Below are 13,997 nucleotides of genomic sequence, written 5' to 3' on the forward strand. Positions count from 1 at the left end.
CTCTTATGAAAAGCTGAAATTGGTCAGTTTTTTAATGATAAATGTATAGCCAGCTTTCTAGGGAGACACTTCCAAGAAAAGCGTAATTGAAATAAGATGAGATCACTCATTAATTCAAAGCCCTTAGATTGGAAATGAGACAATATCATTACTGGAACTGAGAGCATCAAATTTGTTGTGACACCTTTAGAACATGTTTTTCATTGGGGACAGGAATGAAATCTCATTTTAAGAAGTCATGACAACAAAGGGCATTTGGTTCTGGAAATTCCATGTGGACATTCTTTTGAATTGCCACCTGGGAGGCAGAAACTAAGAAAACTCATAATATATAAGTATTGCACAACCTGTGTGTCGCCATCAACTTAACACCTGGTTCCCCCCTTCCAAATGCAAAATAATATTTTTTTTACGTATTTGTGAGTCCCTGCCCACAAGAAATGCTAGGAAGAGCTTGGCCAAACTAAAGTACTCTTTGAATGGACAAGGGAGAAGCACTTTGTACATGGACAGGAACATAGGAAGTTGTAAGCTGACTATTGGTCCTTCTTGCCATTATTCTCTATGTTTTAGTCTGGAGTTTTCCTCTAGCCCTACTTGGAAGTGCTAGAGGTCAAACCTGGGACCTTCTCCATGCAGAGCAATGATCTATCACTTAGCTGCGCCCAAATGAGTATCTGTATCGCTGTAGGAAGGCAGGAAAGACTAGTTACCTAATCCACACATTTTTAGAGTAACTGAGCAGTAATCTTAAGCATTAGTTTCATGGCTCTCTTGCTGCATTTTCCTAAACCCAATTTAATGTGAAAAGTTTTCTGGAACGTGCAGCTAGGAACTTAGGAATGGCTCAGCTATATTCAAGTTCTGTAGAGCTTTTCTAGGAATGATGTGTATACTAAGAACAAGCGTTAGGGCAAATCAGTGGTGCTCTAAAGAGACTAGTGCGCAAACACACATGCAAATAATGTTGAATTCTACAAGCTCTTGCTGCCTTCTGATCATTGTGGAGAAGGAATTGTGGAAAACAAAAGAGGACAAGGGGAAATGTTGCTCCTCTCCTCCTCTGTGTATGTAAATTTGAAATAGATTAATCATGTAATTGTATCCCATTGCAATTCAATTAAAATCCAGCTGCATCCAGAACTTGTGAACTCTCATAATTTTGCTGGCTTAATCCCAGCTGCTAAAAACCTGCTGAAATAGAAAAGTCTCATAATGCTTCCTGAAAATATTTGAACTTTGGCAATGTTCCCAAAAGAGGTGTGTTACAGAATAGTCCCTGAATACCCTTCTCTGTCTATTTGAAGGACTAGCAAAAACAGAATATTCTCCATTTGTTAGCCATTGTTAAGAGATCAGGAGTATTCCTTACCTCTTTTGGCTTAACCATGGCTTGTTGCTAACCATGAATTCCCTCTTAACCAAGGTTTGCAGAACAGTTCAAACAAAGAAGTTTTCTTTTCTTCTGATTGCACAAGCAACAACAGCAACAGTATTTCTAAGCTGGGTGGTAGATAGCTTCATCTTCTGATAATTTAGTAAGTCTTTCAGCTACTTTCTGTGGCTCTTGCACATTGTAGTGAAATGAGTTGGAGTTGCCATCACTTTTTCTTTTTAAATACAGTGCTTACTTGTGCCCTCATCAGGAGAAGGGCAACTTGTAGAGTAAATGCATGCATCACAGGGCCCTGTAAAGAGTTTTGCTTAGCTCTGCATTATTACTATTTTAATCACATTTTCACAAGAACCAAGACCCCTTAAGCAATTCTGAATAATTTGTTCAGGATACTTTTCTGTTCAAAATGAATGTCATTGTCTTACTTTTGAGTTCCCATTACAGTTCACTTTACAATAGAGAGTCTCTCTAGTTTGTGCCAGTTGTGGTTTTGTTTTCTCATTGTTTCTGCTAGCCAGGAATAAAAACCAAATGTAAAAAGGTTGTCTTGTTTAGCTAATCCCCTTGTATATTTACTGCAATGTGTATTTTTTTTAAAAAATGGTGGATGGTCAGTACTTGATATTCTGAAACATCATTTGTATTCCATGAAATCTTTTTATTTCCGGTGCCTGACTCTCTCTGTTAATCCCACTGCTAAAAGGAGTTGCACTGGGCTCTTATGTTATACTTTAGCTGCTGCATCATCAAAGAATGCCTACACTGGAATAGGGAGAATTATTTCCTAAACAATCTCAGACAATCCTGCAAAGACTTCAACCTGAAAAATCAGTACGTGTTCATAGATGTAGCAATATTCCCGTAATGTTACATCTCTTCCAGCACATACGGCCTGGAGGACATAATGTGTTAGCTTCTGTAGGGTACTAATGCAGGTTCAAGGTGATTTATGAATGTAGGAGCAGGGTAAAAACCTTTAACAGTTGTTAAGAATTGGGAAAGGGCAGTAACTCAGTTGTGCAGCATTTGACTTGTATTCAGAAGGTCCCAGGTTGAATATCCTCTGACTAAAACCCTGGAGAGACACTGCCAGTCAGTGTCAACAATACTGAGCTAGTTGGGCCAATGGTCCAAGCTCAATATAAGGCAGTTTCCTATATTCCTGATGCTTGAGTCCAACAGATGGTGGAATGGAAAAGGATGCTCACAAACAAACAAAGCTGGTTACTATCAGAAAACTACGGTGATTCCAAAGGATTGAGAGAAGGGTGTGAGATTGATTTGAAGATAGATATTGTCAAACTGAGGTGGGACAAATGCAACTATTAGAAGAACATCCCACATGGTTGTACAGTTAGTGATTTCATGATTTCCTGTCCTGCTTTTTCACTCAGTGGAGCAATTAAGAAGGCTAATGTTATCAAAAGACCATAAAATTACAATAATAAGGAGGACTTCCGGTCGGCGCCAGCGTTAATGGCGGTCCTTGCTTCAAGCTCTGAAGCAGGACTGCTCCGTAAGTTCGGGTCTGTCCCGCTACGGCGAGCGGGGGACCCCTAAAATCACAGGCGCTGAAGCCTGTGGACAAGGAGATTCGGTGGGCACCTTTGCGCCCCCCGGTATCGTGAAAGAGCCTTTTTAAAGGCTCCGGAACGGCACCGGGTGTGAGCGCGGTGCTGAGGATCGCAACCCAGCTTGCGGAGCGAAGCCGCGTCGCCATTGACGGAGAGCGCCGATTCCTTCCTGAAACTACCGATTGGCAACAACAACCCGTGAGTAAGAACGGCAAATATAAAGTTAACTGATTTAGCAAATTAAGAAGATTCGGCTGAAAACGGGAAGGCGAAAAATAAGGAAAATTACAATAATAAGGTTCAAATGCACAACAAAAGCACCAGCTATCAAACCAAAGCACCAGGGGGAGAAAAGATCACACAGATATGAGCTGAAAAGCACACACACAAAGATTGTACTTCTGAGTGAGGTGGGACACACAGCAGGCCTTTTCTCATCTGTGGTACAGGAGCTGACAGTCCTTTAGGTCAGAGGTTTTCAGCCTTTTTGAGTCTATGGCTCCCTTGACCATCTACATTCTTCGGCACCCTGTGGGGCTCAGGAGTCCACTTATGTCACCCCTTGCCTGCAAAGCTGGCAGCCTTTGAATCTTTTTCAAACACCCTCCCTTGTGGAGTGTTCCCTCAGCCTCCTCTCCCCTCTCCTTGGGAGTCCTCTGGGCCCCCTCCCCAAAGAAAGGTGCCTCGCAGTGTCCCACAGGGGCCTGGTAGGCACCCCCGGTCAGCCCCTGAGGCACCATTCGCCTGTGGAACTGGTAGCCAGGGCTGCTGCAGCAAACAGCTGTGTAAGCCTTTGGGAAGCAGAGATGCAAGAGGGCATCAGAGGAGGGAGGGAAGGAAAGAGGGACTGAGGCCATTGTTGTCCGTGACACCCCTGACCATCAAATAGTACTCCAGGGTGCAACGGCACGCTGGTTGAAAACCACTGATTTAGGTGCTCCCAGGCCTATTTTGTACCTGTTGCTTCTAGCAGAGTCTTTTGTATTATGGCTGTTGCCTTGTATGGTAGGGCAGCAATTTATACACATATAACTTACGCACATTCAGCTTTATGTGCGTGGCAAAAAAAACCCTGTAAAAAATTGGAAAGGGGGCCAGAGTTCCAGGAAAAATGACTGACAACCCCACTGGCATTGAGCCCGATGTATTTTGACTATATGCCATTTTGGCTTTAGGCGCAATCCCCAAAATGTAACCCCTACATAATTTGTCATCAATTTATTAATTGCCTTCTGCACAATTGTCTTAAGGCAATGTACAATAAAAACAGCAACAAAGCTAACATTTCTTAAGGGTAGGCCAGCGCGAAAAGCCAGAGAATGGTGGACAAACAAGCATGCTCAGAAAGGGACACCACCCTTGTAGAACTTGCAGTTTGCTAAACAAATAAACAAAAAGTCTTGTAAAACTCTTTTTGTGGCCAACATTCATCACAAATGTAAAAGTCCTCAATTGGAGTCTTTGGATAGCTTCCATCACTGCAAGTATTACAGCTAATAGCAGCAATGAGTGCCTCTCATGTGTCTTCGTGGATTTTTGCCCAAGGCAGAGGTTTGACTTTCACAAACCTTTCAGTTAGAATTCTGTCTAAGGAAATGAAACAGGGTGTGGGACAGAGTTGAAGATGGCTGGTTGTATATTGCCATTTATTAAGAGAAAGTACAGTGAACAGAAAGGTGTGCCACACCTACGTGTTCTATGATCATTGCTCTTTGGTAGTTATCTTTAGTAGGAAATAAGTTCTGTATAAATCTTTAGACTGTGTCCCAACAGTAAATACAAAACTGCTTTTACTTTCAGCAAGCATTCTATAGAAAACTTCGCCTTTAAGGAGGATTATTCTCAAATCTCATTGACTTCTAGTTTCAGATTTATCGTGCTGTGTTACTGAATTGTAAGCATAAAGTACCCACCTGTTCAGAAAGTCAGTTATATTTATAGCACAGAATAGTGGTATTGTAATTCCCAGCTACTATAGAAAATCTGTTTAGCAATTATTTAGTTCTTTCCCCTCTTTTACAAAAAGTAATCTTAATTTCGTTTCTCATTTAAAGTTACATTTCACAAAAAATACGAACATAAGAATTCCTCATCAGTTCAGTCCAGAAGGAATGCCAAATGCCTTATTATTATTTTATTATTATTAAAAGACTATCAGTGAAGTGTTCTCAGATTTCATTAATTAGAGAAAAGAACTGTTCAATATTAGCCAAATGTCAGATCCTAGGGTTATTGTCCTGTCTCTGCCAAAGCACATGGAGACAAGCCTCTTCCTGGGCAATTCAGGGCACTTTTGTGGTGAGTGTCACAGCCTCCACTGAGAACATGGTCTGGGGAGCTGTCTAAGTGGTGGCTGGAACTGACGCAGCAAGTTTTACTGGATGATGCGTCTGAAGGGATGTGAAACGCACCATAAGGATGCCACTCCTCATAGCAAACAGTGACATAGCAAACAGTTGTGGCTGGAAACAACTGAGGGTTCATTTTGCTGTTTTCTCTCTCGTCATGACAAGTGCAGAAACAGTATTCCACATACTTACAACATACCTTAAAGTGCAAAAGCTTTGAAACAGATGCTTTATTTATTTATTTAGGAGTATTTATACCCCACCTTTTAACTGAAGTTCTTGTAGCAACTTACAATATCTCTAAAACACCACAAAATAAACAGTGATACACCAGTCACTACCAGCAGGGCAAAGGTAAGTTCCCCATTCCTTTGTTTCAGCACATGCCATTCTGCAGCTGAATCTTCTGGCTGTTGAAGCAGCTGTAAGTTTGCCCCACATGACTTCTTCACTAGGTGGGTGCTCTTTATGTCCCTCACAGCCCCAGGCCTCATGGAGGTGCTATAGGTGTACACTATACAGGAGGTGCTGGGTGGAGCAAAGATGTTACATGCCTTCCTGCTGAACCCTAGTGCATAAATCAACATAAGGTTTGGTGTTTTGACCTACACAGGAGCTTGAGCCTCCCTTGGCAGCTGTCTGTGCCTCTGTAGGGAGAGTTGCCTGCCCTACAGCTTTGAAAGCTACTAGTAATGAGTATAGATGTACTGTTTATCAGATAGGTTATTAAACTAAAGCAGGTTATGGCAAGTTACAACGCAGTAGGTATATTGTCAGTGGCACGCTATGCCTCTGATACCCACAAAACACAATCAGTTTAAGGGTTTGGCAACCCGGATATAAAAAAAAATGAGTACTTTCCTCCTCCTATATGTGAATTAGAAAAGTCACTCTTAGCTCAGTTGTAGAGCTGCTTCTTTGAAACTGGGGCCTTCTGTGTTCAGTTGCTGGCATCTCCAGTTAAAAGGATCAGGTAGAGGGTTATAAGAGAAGCAGAAGTTACTGCTGCAGATCTGTATACACTGTAGTGCCCTAGAGTTTGGTCTGGTATAAGGCAAATTTCCTATGATCAGTTAAAAAACAACTGAAAATACTGTCCCTCACACACAGTCTTGAGACAGCTGTGTTAACATTGGTGAGGGTTTCCTTAGTCTTGTTTGCAAATCTCTTTTAGTTCCTTTTCAAATAATATTTTAAATTTATGAGGACTAGTTAATTCCTTAATTAGCATGAATGTGTCTATAGTTCACGCTGAAGATATTCTGAGGTCATTCAGTACAGTGATACCTCTAGTTATGAACTTAATTCATTCCGGAGGTCTGTTCTTAACCTGAAACTGTTCTTAACTAGAGGCGTGCTTTCTGTAATGGGGCCTCACCGCCGGCACACGATTTCCGTTCTCATCCTGGGGCAAAGTTCTCAACTCAAGGTAACTTCAAGGTTAGCAGACTTTGTAACCTGAGGCGTTTGTAACTCGAGGTACCACTATAGTATCTATAATGCTGCATGGACAGCTCACCTTGTCCTCTGTTGCTTATCTCTTGCTTTATTTTCAACTACTGTTGCAGTATTTTTTTAAGCATGCAGTTTGTTGAAGGTAGGCATGTTGGTTGCTTGGATGTAAACTGATGCAGTGACAGATCCAGGAAATCCTGATTCAGTTTTCAAGTTGGTTACAAAGAGAGAGGTTTTTTTTTCTTGGAAAGGAGACTCTGATTAAAGGTGTATATCTTTTGTTCTGATTTAGTTTCCATGATACTTCCTCATAGCATACGTTCTCTAATATGCTCTCATTTCACCCTTTCTGAAACCACAATAAAAGTTAAAATCTTCATAGAATATCAATGAGCCCTCTATAAATTATTTTAGGTTACAGCATCAACACTCAAATATTAATACCAGCTGAATGGTGAACTTGCATAATTTTGAGTACAAATGGTTCAATAATGTATGGTACTTCACTGCAATGTCGTAGCTTACAGAAACGATATGATTGGAAGACAGACAAAGTTGGGAACAATTTGACAAGCTTTGTTCTCCTTTTATTAATTAATTTAAAAGTATTTAAAGCCTTTTCTGTGTTGTCAGTACAGATCAGTAACATACACACAGACACCCTACTCACACTGAGTGTGGGTGTGGAGAGGGAAAGTTAACATCTCTTCAGTGTGATAGGCTTGTTTGAATTTGTACCGTATGTAGCTGTATCCAGGCCACTTAGTAACATTACAAATTGAACATGACTCTGTGTAAACAGCATGGTATTTCCTAATTAGAATATAAGTGTGCATTTCTGATGGTCTCATTTCATTTGCAGAAATGATCAGAAGGTTAGTTTACTTTTGCTTATTAGAAAAGAGTTTTTTTAAAAAAAATACTTAGAATAAAATTGAGGGAGAACATAATGGATACTTATAAAATGGTGTGGTGTAGAAAGTGAGGAGGGATAAATCACCCAGTCTTATCACGCAGTAACATGTGATAAATTGAACCCAGATTTGAGATTCTAAGGTTCTTAAAATGAGCATTGAACTGAACATGCTTTCATTGTAACTTGAGTTGACGGTGGTTGTACACACCAAAAGAGAGGGAGGATACACATAATCTCATATCTTAGTCCCTTAAATCCTAATTTGGCTGTACTGTACTGCAAAACAGCCCATGGGTGTCTCCTGCTGAAGCTGACGGGAAAATGTGAAAAAAATGTCAGTATGCCACTGATTAACTACATGCTGGCAGTTAAGAGCAGGGGTTGGCTATCACTGTTGCATATTAAGTCTAGGAGAAATGCCTTGGAAAATGATTTCTATCCTAAATCATGATTTGCCTATAGTTTGATCTTATATGTATAGCAGTTTGAAATGGCAGAATCTTCAGGTTGTAGAATGAACTGTGCTACTTAAGGTAACGTTTTAAATCTACTTCCGCATCTCTTCATTTTCCTCCCCCCCCCAGCAAGTAAATAAGCTCATGAGGGGGAAATGTTTTAGCTCTATTTCTGAGGAGTGAACTAGTTTTCTGTTTGCAGGGAATCTTTCATGCCATGAAGCATTCAAAAATGTCTTCTGCTTGTACTCTGGAGTGGTGCAATTCATACCACCATTTCAAGAGCCTACCACCTCACTCTTCTATGCTGAATTAATTAGGATCTAGACTACATTAATTAGGAGGCAAGTTAGTGTCTGGAAAATACCACATGTGCAAGACTTTCAGGTTTGTGAGTCTCTGTGCAGATGGGGAAAGTATTAACTGCAATATCATGGAACAGGCTGTTGAAGCATGCCTTCCTGGGGAAGCAGCCAGACCCATTAAGACCTACCCAGCTATCTAATCTTGCATACTGTGGATGCTGCTGTTCCACATTCTTAAAAAAGAAAGCACACTAAAATATGATGTAAACAAGAGGCTTGGCCAGTGATCTGAAGTATTCTGAAGGGGTAACAGTAGAAATCAAAGCATAAAGCAACATTCTGTTCTTTGATTGTTAAAGCAGAAAATATTTTACCCTGAAATCTCTTGTAACTTTAGGTATTATCCCCAGTAATAATTAATTCCACGGCCTCAGTATCTGTTCAGCATTCTTATCAGCCTCCAGAGTCTTCTCTTACAGCAGTTTTCACAGTAAAAATCTTAATGTGTTCCTGCACTAGTTCCTAAAGTCTTGCATATGTAGCTCTGGCTTGACTGCAAAACTCATTTTAAAAGTTTTTTGCAAAGACTGCTCTCTGTCTCAAGATAGGTTGCATGTTGCACTAGGTTATGTTATTCCTATGTACATTTAATTCAATAGGAATGACTGTGCACTGCATATGAACAGCCCCTGAATCTGTGAGCAACCTCTGAGGTCCTTCTCTGTCTTCTTCCTCCACAAGAGCTGAGGAGGGAAGCAAGGAGAGAAGAGACCTTTTCTATGGTGGCTTCCCATTTGTGGAATGCTCTCCCCAGGGAGGCTTGCCTGACACCTTCATCACATATATTTAGGTGCCAGGAGATAGCATTTCTATTCTCCCAAGCCTTTGGCTAATTAAGCAATCTATGGCTTTTAAAACTGCATTTGTGGAAGGGGTGATTGTTTTGTTTGTTATGCATTTTTGTGTTTTTATACTGTAACCCTTCTGTGATCCTCGGATGAAGGGTGGTATATAAGTTTATATAGTAGTCAACATTATCATCTGTGCAATTACATTGATTACTCTGGCTCACAAGAGAGCCTGACCTTTTAAAATGGTGTTGCAATAATGTTTGGAGGCTCCACTAAGTTTTACCTCCATTCTAAAGCTTGAAGAACATGTTATCATACTTACTGTTTTCGGCTCAAAGGGGGTGGGGATAATTTGCCCTAGGACACTAGGTATTTAAAAACCCACTCAAAGCTATGTTACCAGTCATTGTAAGAAGAGTATTTTTTTTCTGACTGTGAACCAGACCACAGTGATCTGGTTCAGCTGTACTGTTAAGCCATGGCTTAGCATTAATGAGAATGAGTCACAGCAGCCTTTGGTTCCTGCGCTTTCCTCTGCTCTTCTTGTCTGCATGGGTTGCAGCAGTGGAATTGGTCTGTGGGGCCCTTTTCATTCACCTAAATAAATGTGACTATGTCTGAAAATATGAGGGGAGTGCAGAGTGAGTTAGTTAATAACATGTGTTATCTTATCATGAGACTCCAGATCTCCTGGTGGGATGTTTTGTTTTGTTTGCAAAAAGGTGTCATACAAAGCTTTTGTCAATTGGCTTACTGAGAAGGAAAAACTGCACGTAATAGTCTATCTAGTCAAAGCATTTAATAGAGTCTAAGGAGTTTAAATTAAACAGTGAGATAGATAAATTAAAATTGTGAGCCTCAGAAATAAATGGCATGCACAGAGTACATCTGCCTCTCCAATAAGATATCTGTTTGTATTTAATAAGATGAGTCCACAGCAGTAACTTCATTTTGAAGTATAAATACATTGGATTTTATCCCTTTTGCCAGTCCAGCTTAGAGGAGACCCATGACTAATTTAGGCTCATCAATTTCAGTGGGTCTGTTCTGAGTTGGACTAGCACTGGCTACAACCATATGGAATCACTGCTAACATCAGGTGATTGGCAGGTCAGGAACCCCACCCATCTGTCAAATTTGACCTGACGGGTAGGGTGATACCGATCTAGCAAGCTAGAAAAGGTTCGCCACACCTGCTGTAGGCTATTAGGCCTGGGAGAGAAATATGCTCAGGCGGCAACAGTTGCTGGATCCTAGCATCTTCCTGTACTGTAATTTCTTAGTTGTCTGTATTGCAAATTTCTTGCCAAGTGCCATTGTGGTAAAAACAATGGGCTGTACTTAATGCATATGTTCAGTTGTCATAATAGTGGTGCTATTATTGCATTTGAATTGAGAACTTTGACAGGACACTCAGAGAATGCTAGACCTGTTGGCTAAGCTGCTGACTTCTCTGCTACACCCAGGGATAGCTATTGCCTTATTTTTGACACTTCCCTTAGCACCTTATTTTTGTGTGTTTGTCTAAGGGAGTGAACGTATGCCTATTGGAACATAGACTATCTGTAATAGGGGAAAGGGCATAAACCTATTCTTAAGCACAACTTGAAATGTTCTAAGTATTTGCTTCATTCTGTATTTTATGTGACTGATGTAATGCTTTAAGACAATTTTTCTGGACACTGATTTGACTAGTCTCTATACAACACTGATCTGCAGCTAGTTTTTGTGAGAGATTAAAAGATAGTAGGTCAGGCTTGTTTCCCCCACTCCTCATGAACTCAACAAATTTCATTCCTAGAGCTCTCTGTTAGCAATCACTTCCTTAATACATCCTGCAGACAACTGGGATTGGGGGCAAAGTGTTACTCTTCAGAGGTCTTGATTTGGCCCTGTAGCCTCTGTTGCTATCTCTAATGCAAGGTAACATTAGGAAAAAAGATGCTGATTGAAACTGGCTAGTGTTAGCTTGTAAAGAGCTGCATGACTGGTTACTTGTATCAGGTAAAGAAGATGTTCAGGTGGGGAACTTTTGTAAATTAGTGATAACATGCCATAGGTTGCTAATACCTGTATAGGTGAGACGGCATTCCAGTAACCTTTGTGGGATTACTTGCAAGGTTGGGCTATTATGCAGACTTTAATTTGTGATTTTCTCTTTATTTTCAACAGCGAAGCCATTTACTCAGCTGGTGAAAGAAATGCAGCTTCATCGAGATGACTTTGAAATCATAAAAGTGATTGGGAGAGGTGCATTTGGTGAGGTAAGATGCCATTGGAGCTCAGTTTTAGATACATTGTCTATTGTAAGTTTTTGGTAAATACACTGCATGCTTTACTTTCAAACTGTTTCTCTTTTAACTATTTTTAGTTCATTGGACTAAGTGAACTCCAAACCACAAAAGCTTATGGCACAATAAAATAGCTTGGTTTTAAGGTGCTTCAGGAATCTTTATTGTATTTGCTAAATTAAACCAATTCCCCCACCCTTTTAGAATATTTAACTCTATAGCTGCCATAGCCTAGGAGTCAACACTTCATACATATAGGACTGAATCCAGTTGGGTCCTTCATTTTGTGGAAGGGCTTTTGATCCAATGGAGGCCTCCACTAATGGAAGAGGAAAAAATACAGTTTTCACTGATTTTCCTTGCAACCCTAAAAATCTGCTCCAGAGAGTTGAAAGACAGCATGTGCAAGAAGTAGGAGAAATAGGCAAAAAATTCCCTCCCTTCCACTTGTGGATCAAAGATGCTTCCATGACACTATTGGGTAGAACCCATAATGTGTTGGAATTCCGGCTAGCCTAGCATGAGGCAAAAAGTTTGTAGCGGCTAGTGATCTGAATTGTAAAAGTGCACAGGAAAAAATGTTAGCTTTTATTGATGGGGATATAGTGTGAAAAATGTAGAGAATTATTTGTTAATTATTTTCTATTGAGGCATGATTTTGGAAATCACATCTAAAGATGGTAGCTAAATTAGCAAAGTGATGGTAAAGAGAGATAACGCATAACGTTTTGTCTTGAAGATAGCATTCTGTTAAATCCAAGGGAATGTATGCTTCCATGATAAATGGGAGTGGAATAAATGTTTTAAGAGCCTTCTCAGTCATATACAATACTGTGAGATTTATTTTGGTAAAAGGGCTATCTCGGTGTCTGGGCAAGTACTTCTGCCTTCTCAGACAGCACTTAACTAATTGTACTGGATCCCGGGAGAATGTTGCATGCTGAAAAGAGTTCAGGGTGTTCTTTGGATTCATCATCAGAATCTGGCTGCAATTGCATAATCCCTTTAGGTTCTTCCTAGGCTTGTGTATGTGAACTGGGAGTTCTCATTTCCTACCCCCTTCCCAATAGCAACTCATTACAATGCACCAGAAGCTGGTTTTGAAGGTGGTTGGAGCTACCACTTGCTAGGGAAGCATGCAGAGCTGCTTCTGAACTAACAAGGGCATTGCTCGTGGAACTGGATCTCTTGCATCGGTATTATATTTCCATGGGAGATTTAATCATTGACCTGCGTCAGCATCCTTGATTTCTGGAAACACAAGCTGAACGGAAAGAGAATTGAAAATTGTATATCAGTGGTATTTCCAGTCCTAGACCCTGAACTGGAAGTCCAGCCTTTGGTTAATAGCCTTTGTTTATTGCATGGTATTGGTTCCCTGACAAATCAGATCTTTAATTTATAAAGGGACATTTCCAGTCCTCGGGAACACTTAGGAGGCTGCCCTATACTGAATCAGACTCACTAGTCCATCCAGCTCAGTCCTGTCTTTACTGATTGGTTCTTCAGGGTTTCAGACAGGGGCCCTCTCCTCCCCAACCTGGAGAGGCTGGGGATTGAACCCGAGGCCCCCTGCATGCAAGACAGATGCTCTATCACTGAGCTACACTTCCACGCTTCTAGTGGTTTGTAGGAGAGACCATTATACTCTTCAGAGTATACTTTGGTTAAGTAGTCTAGGGATTTTATTTTTTGATTCCCTCTATAGCATTTTGCAAACTTAGAGTATTTAACCTGTTCTAAATAAACTATTACTCTGTCTTTTAATTCAGACCATTACATTGTATTTTGGTTAGATAAAAAGTTTACATAATCTTCAGAATGGGAAACTCAAGTCTTTGTTTAGAAACCATTAATTACAACACTATTGAATTAATAAAAATGACATTTTGGGTTGTGGAATGATGTGGCTTAATATGGTGTGGCTAAGCAGCATGCATGTTCTCCCATCCCAACAGTCATATTTGCTGTGATGATGCTACAGATTTTGCTTTTGGTGTTCTCCACATCAAAGTGCAAAGGACAGGTGCATGTCTTGTAAATATGTAAGACTGTTAAAGGCCCAGGTGCATGCTTATTGCATGTTTAGGAAAAGGTATATGTAATGTTGTGCTGCTTTGGCTTCTGATTGGTCAATAAGGGAATGGTCTCTTTCTGCCATGTGGATGAAGAGTGGCTGTGTTTACCTAACTTTAGGTGCTATAGAATGTGTCCTGGAAAGAGAGGATTGGCTTCAAATTCATTTAAATAGGAACCCATCAATGAAGCAATCGGTCAGTTTTTTGCTCCTGATGTTGCTGTCTGTTCTAATTTGGTGGAGTTCCTGTATCCTATTTTAGAGCTTTACCAGCTCCTGGCTTGTATATGGTGTATGTGTTTGTCTCTCATATAGCATTTGTAACAGAA

At 40.4% G+C, this 13,997-nt stretch overlaps 1 protein-coding gene across 6 annotated transcripts in view; it reads left to right on the forward strand.

The window, feature by feature from the left end:
* CDC42BPB (CDC42 binding protein kinase beta) overlaps positions 1 to 13,997 on the forward strand; it is a 99,590-nt gene that overhangs the window by 20,242 nt on the left and 65,351 nt on the right. For all 6 annotated transcript variants that reach the window (XM_081908605.1, XM_081908606.1, XM_081908608.1 and 3 more), the window contains exon 2: positions 11,473 to 11,564. In XM_081908605.1, coding sequence (XP_081764731.1) covers positions 11,473 to 11,564 — 92 coding nt within the window. The remainder of the gene's footprint in view (positions 1 to 11,472; positions 11,565 to 13,997) is intronic.

Source organism: Podarcis melisellensis (assembly GCF_964234715.1).
Source record: "Podarcis melisellensis genome assembly, chromosome: 1".
Lineage (NCBI taxonomy): Eukaryota > Metazoa > Chordata > Lepidosauria > Squamata > Lacertidae > Podarcis > Podarcis melisellensis.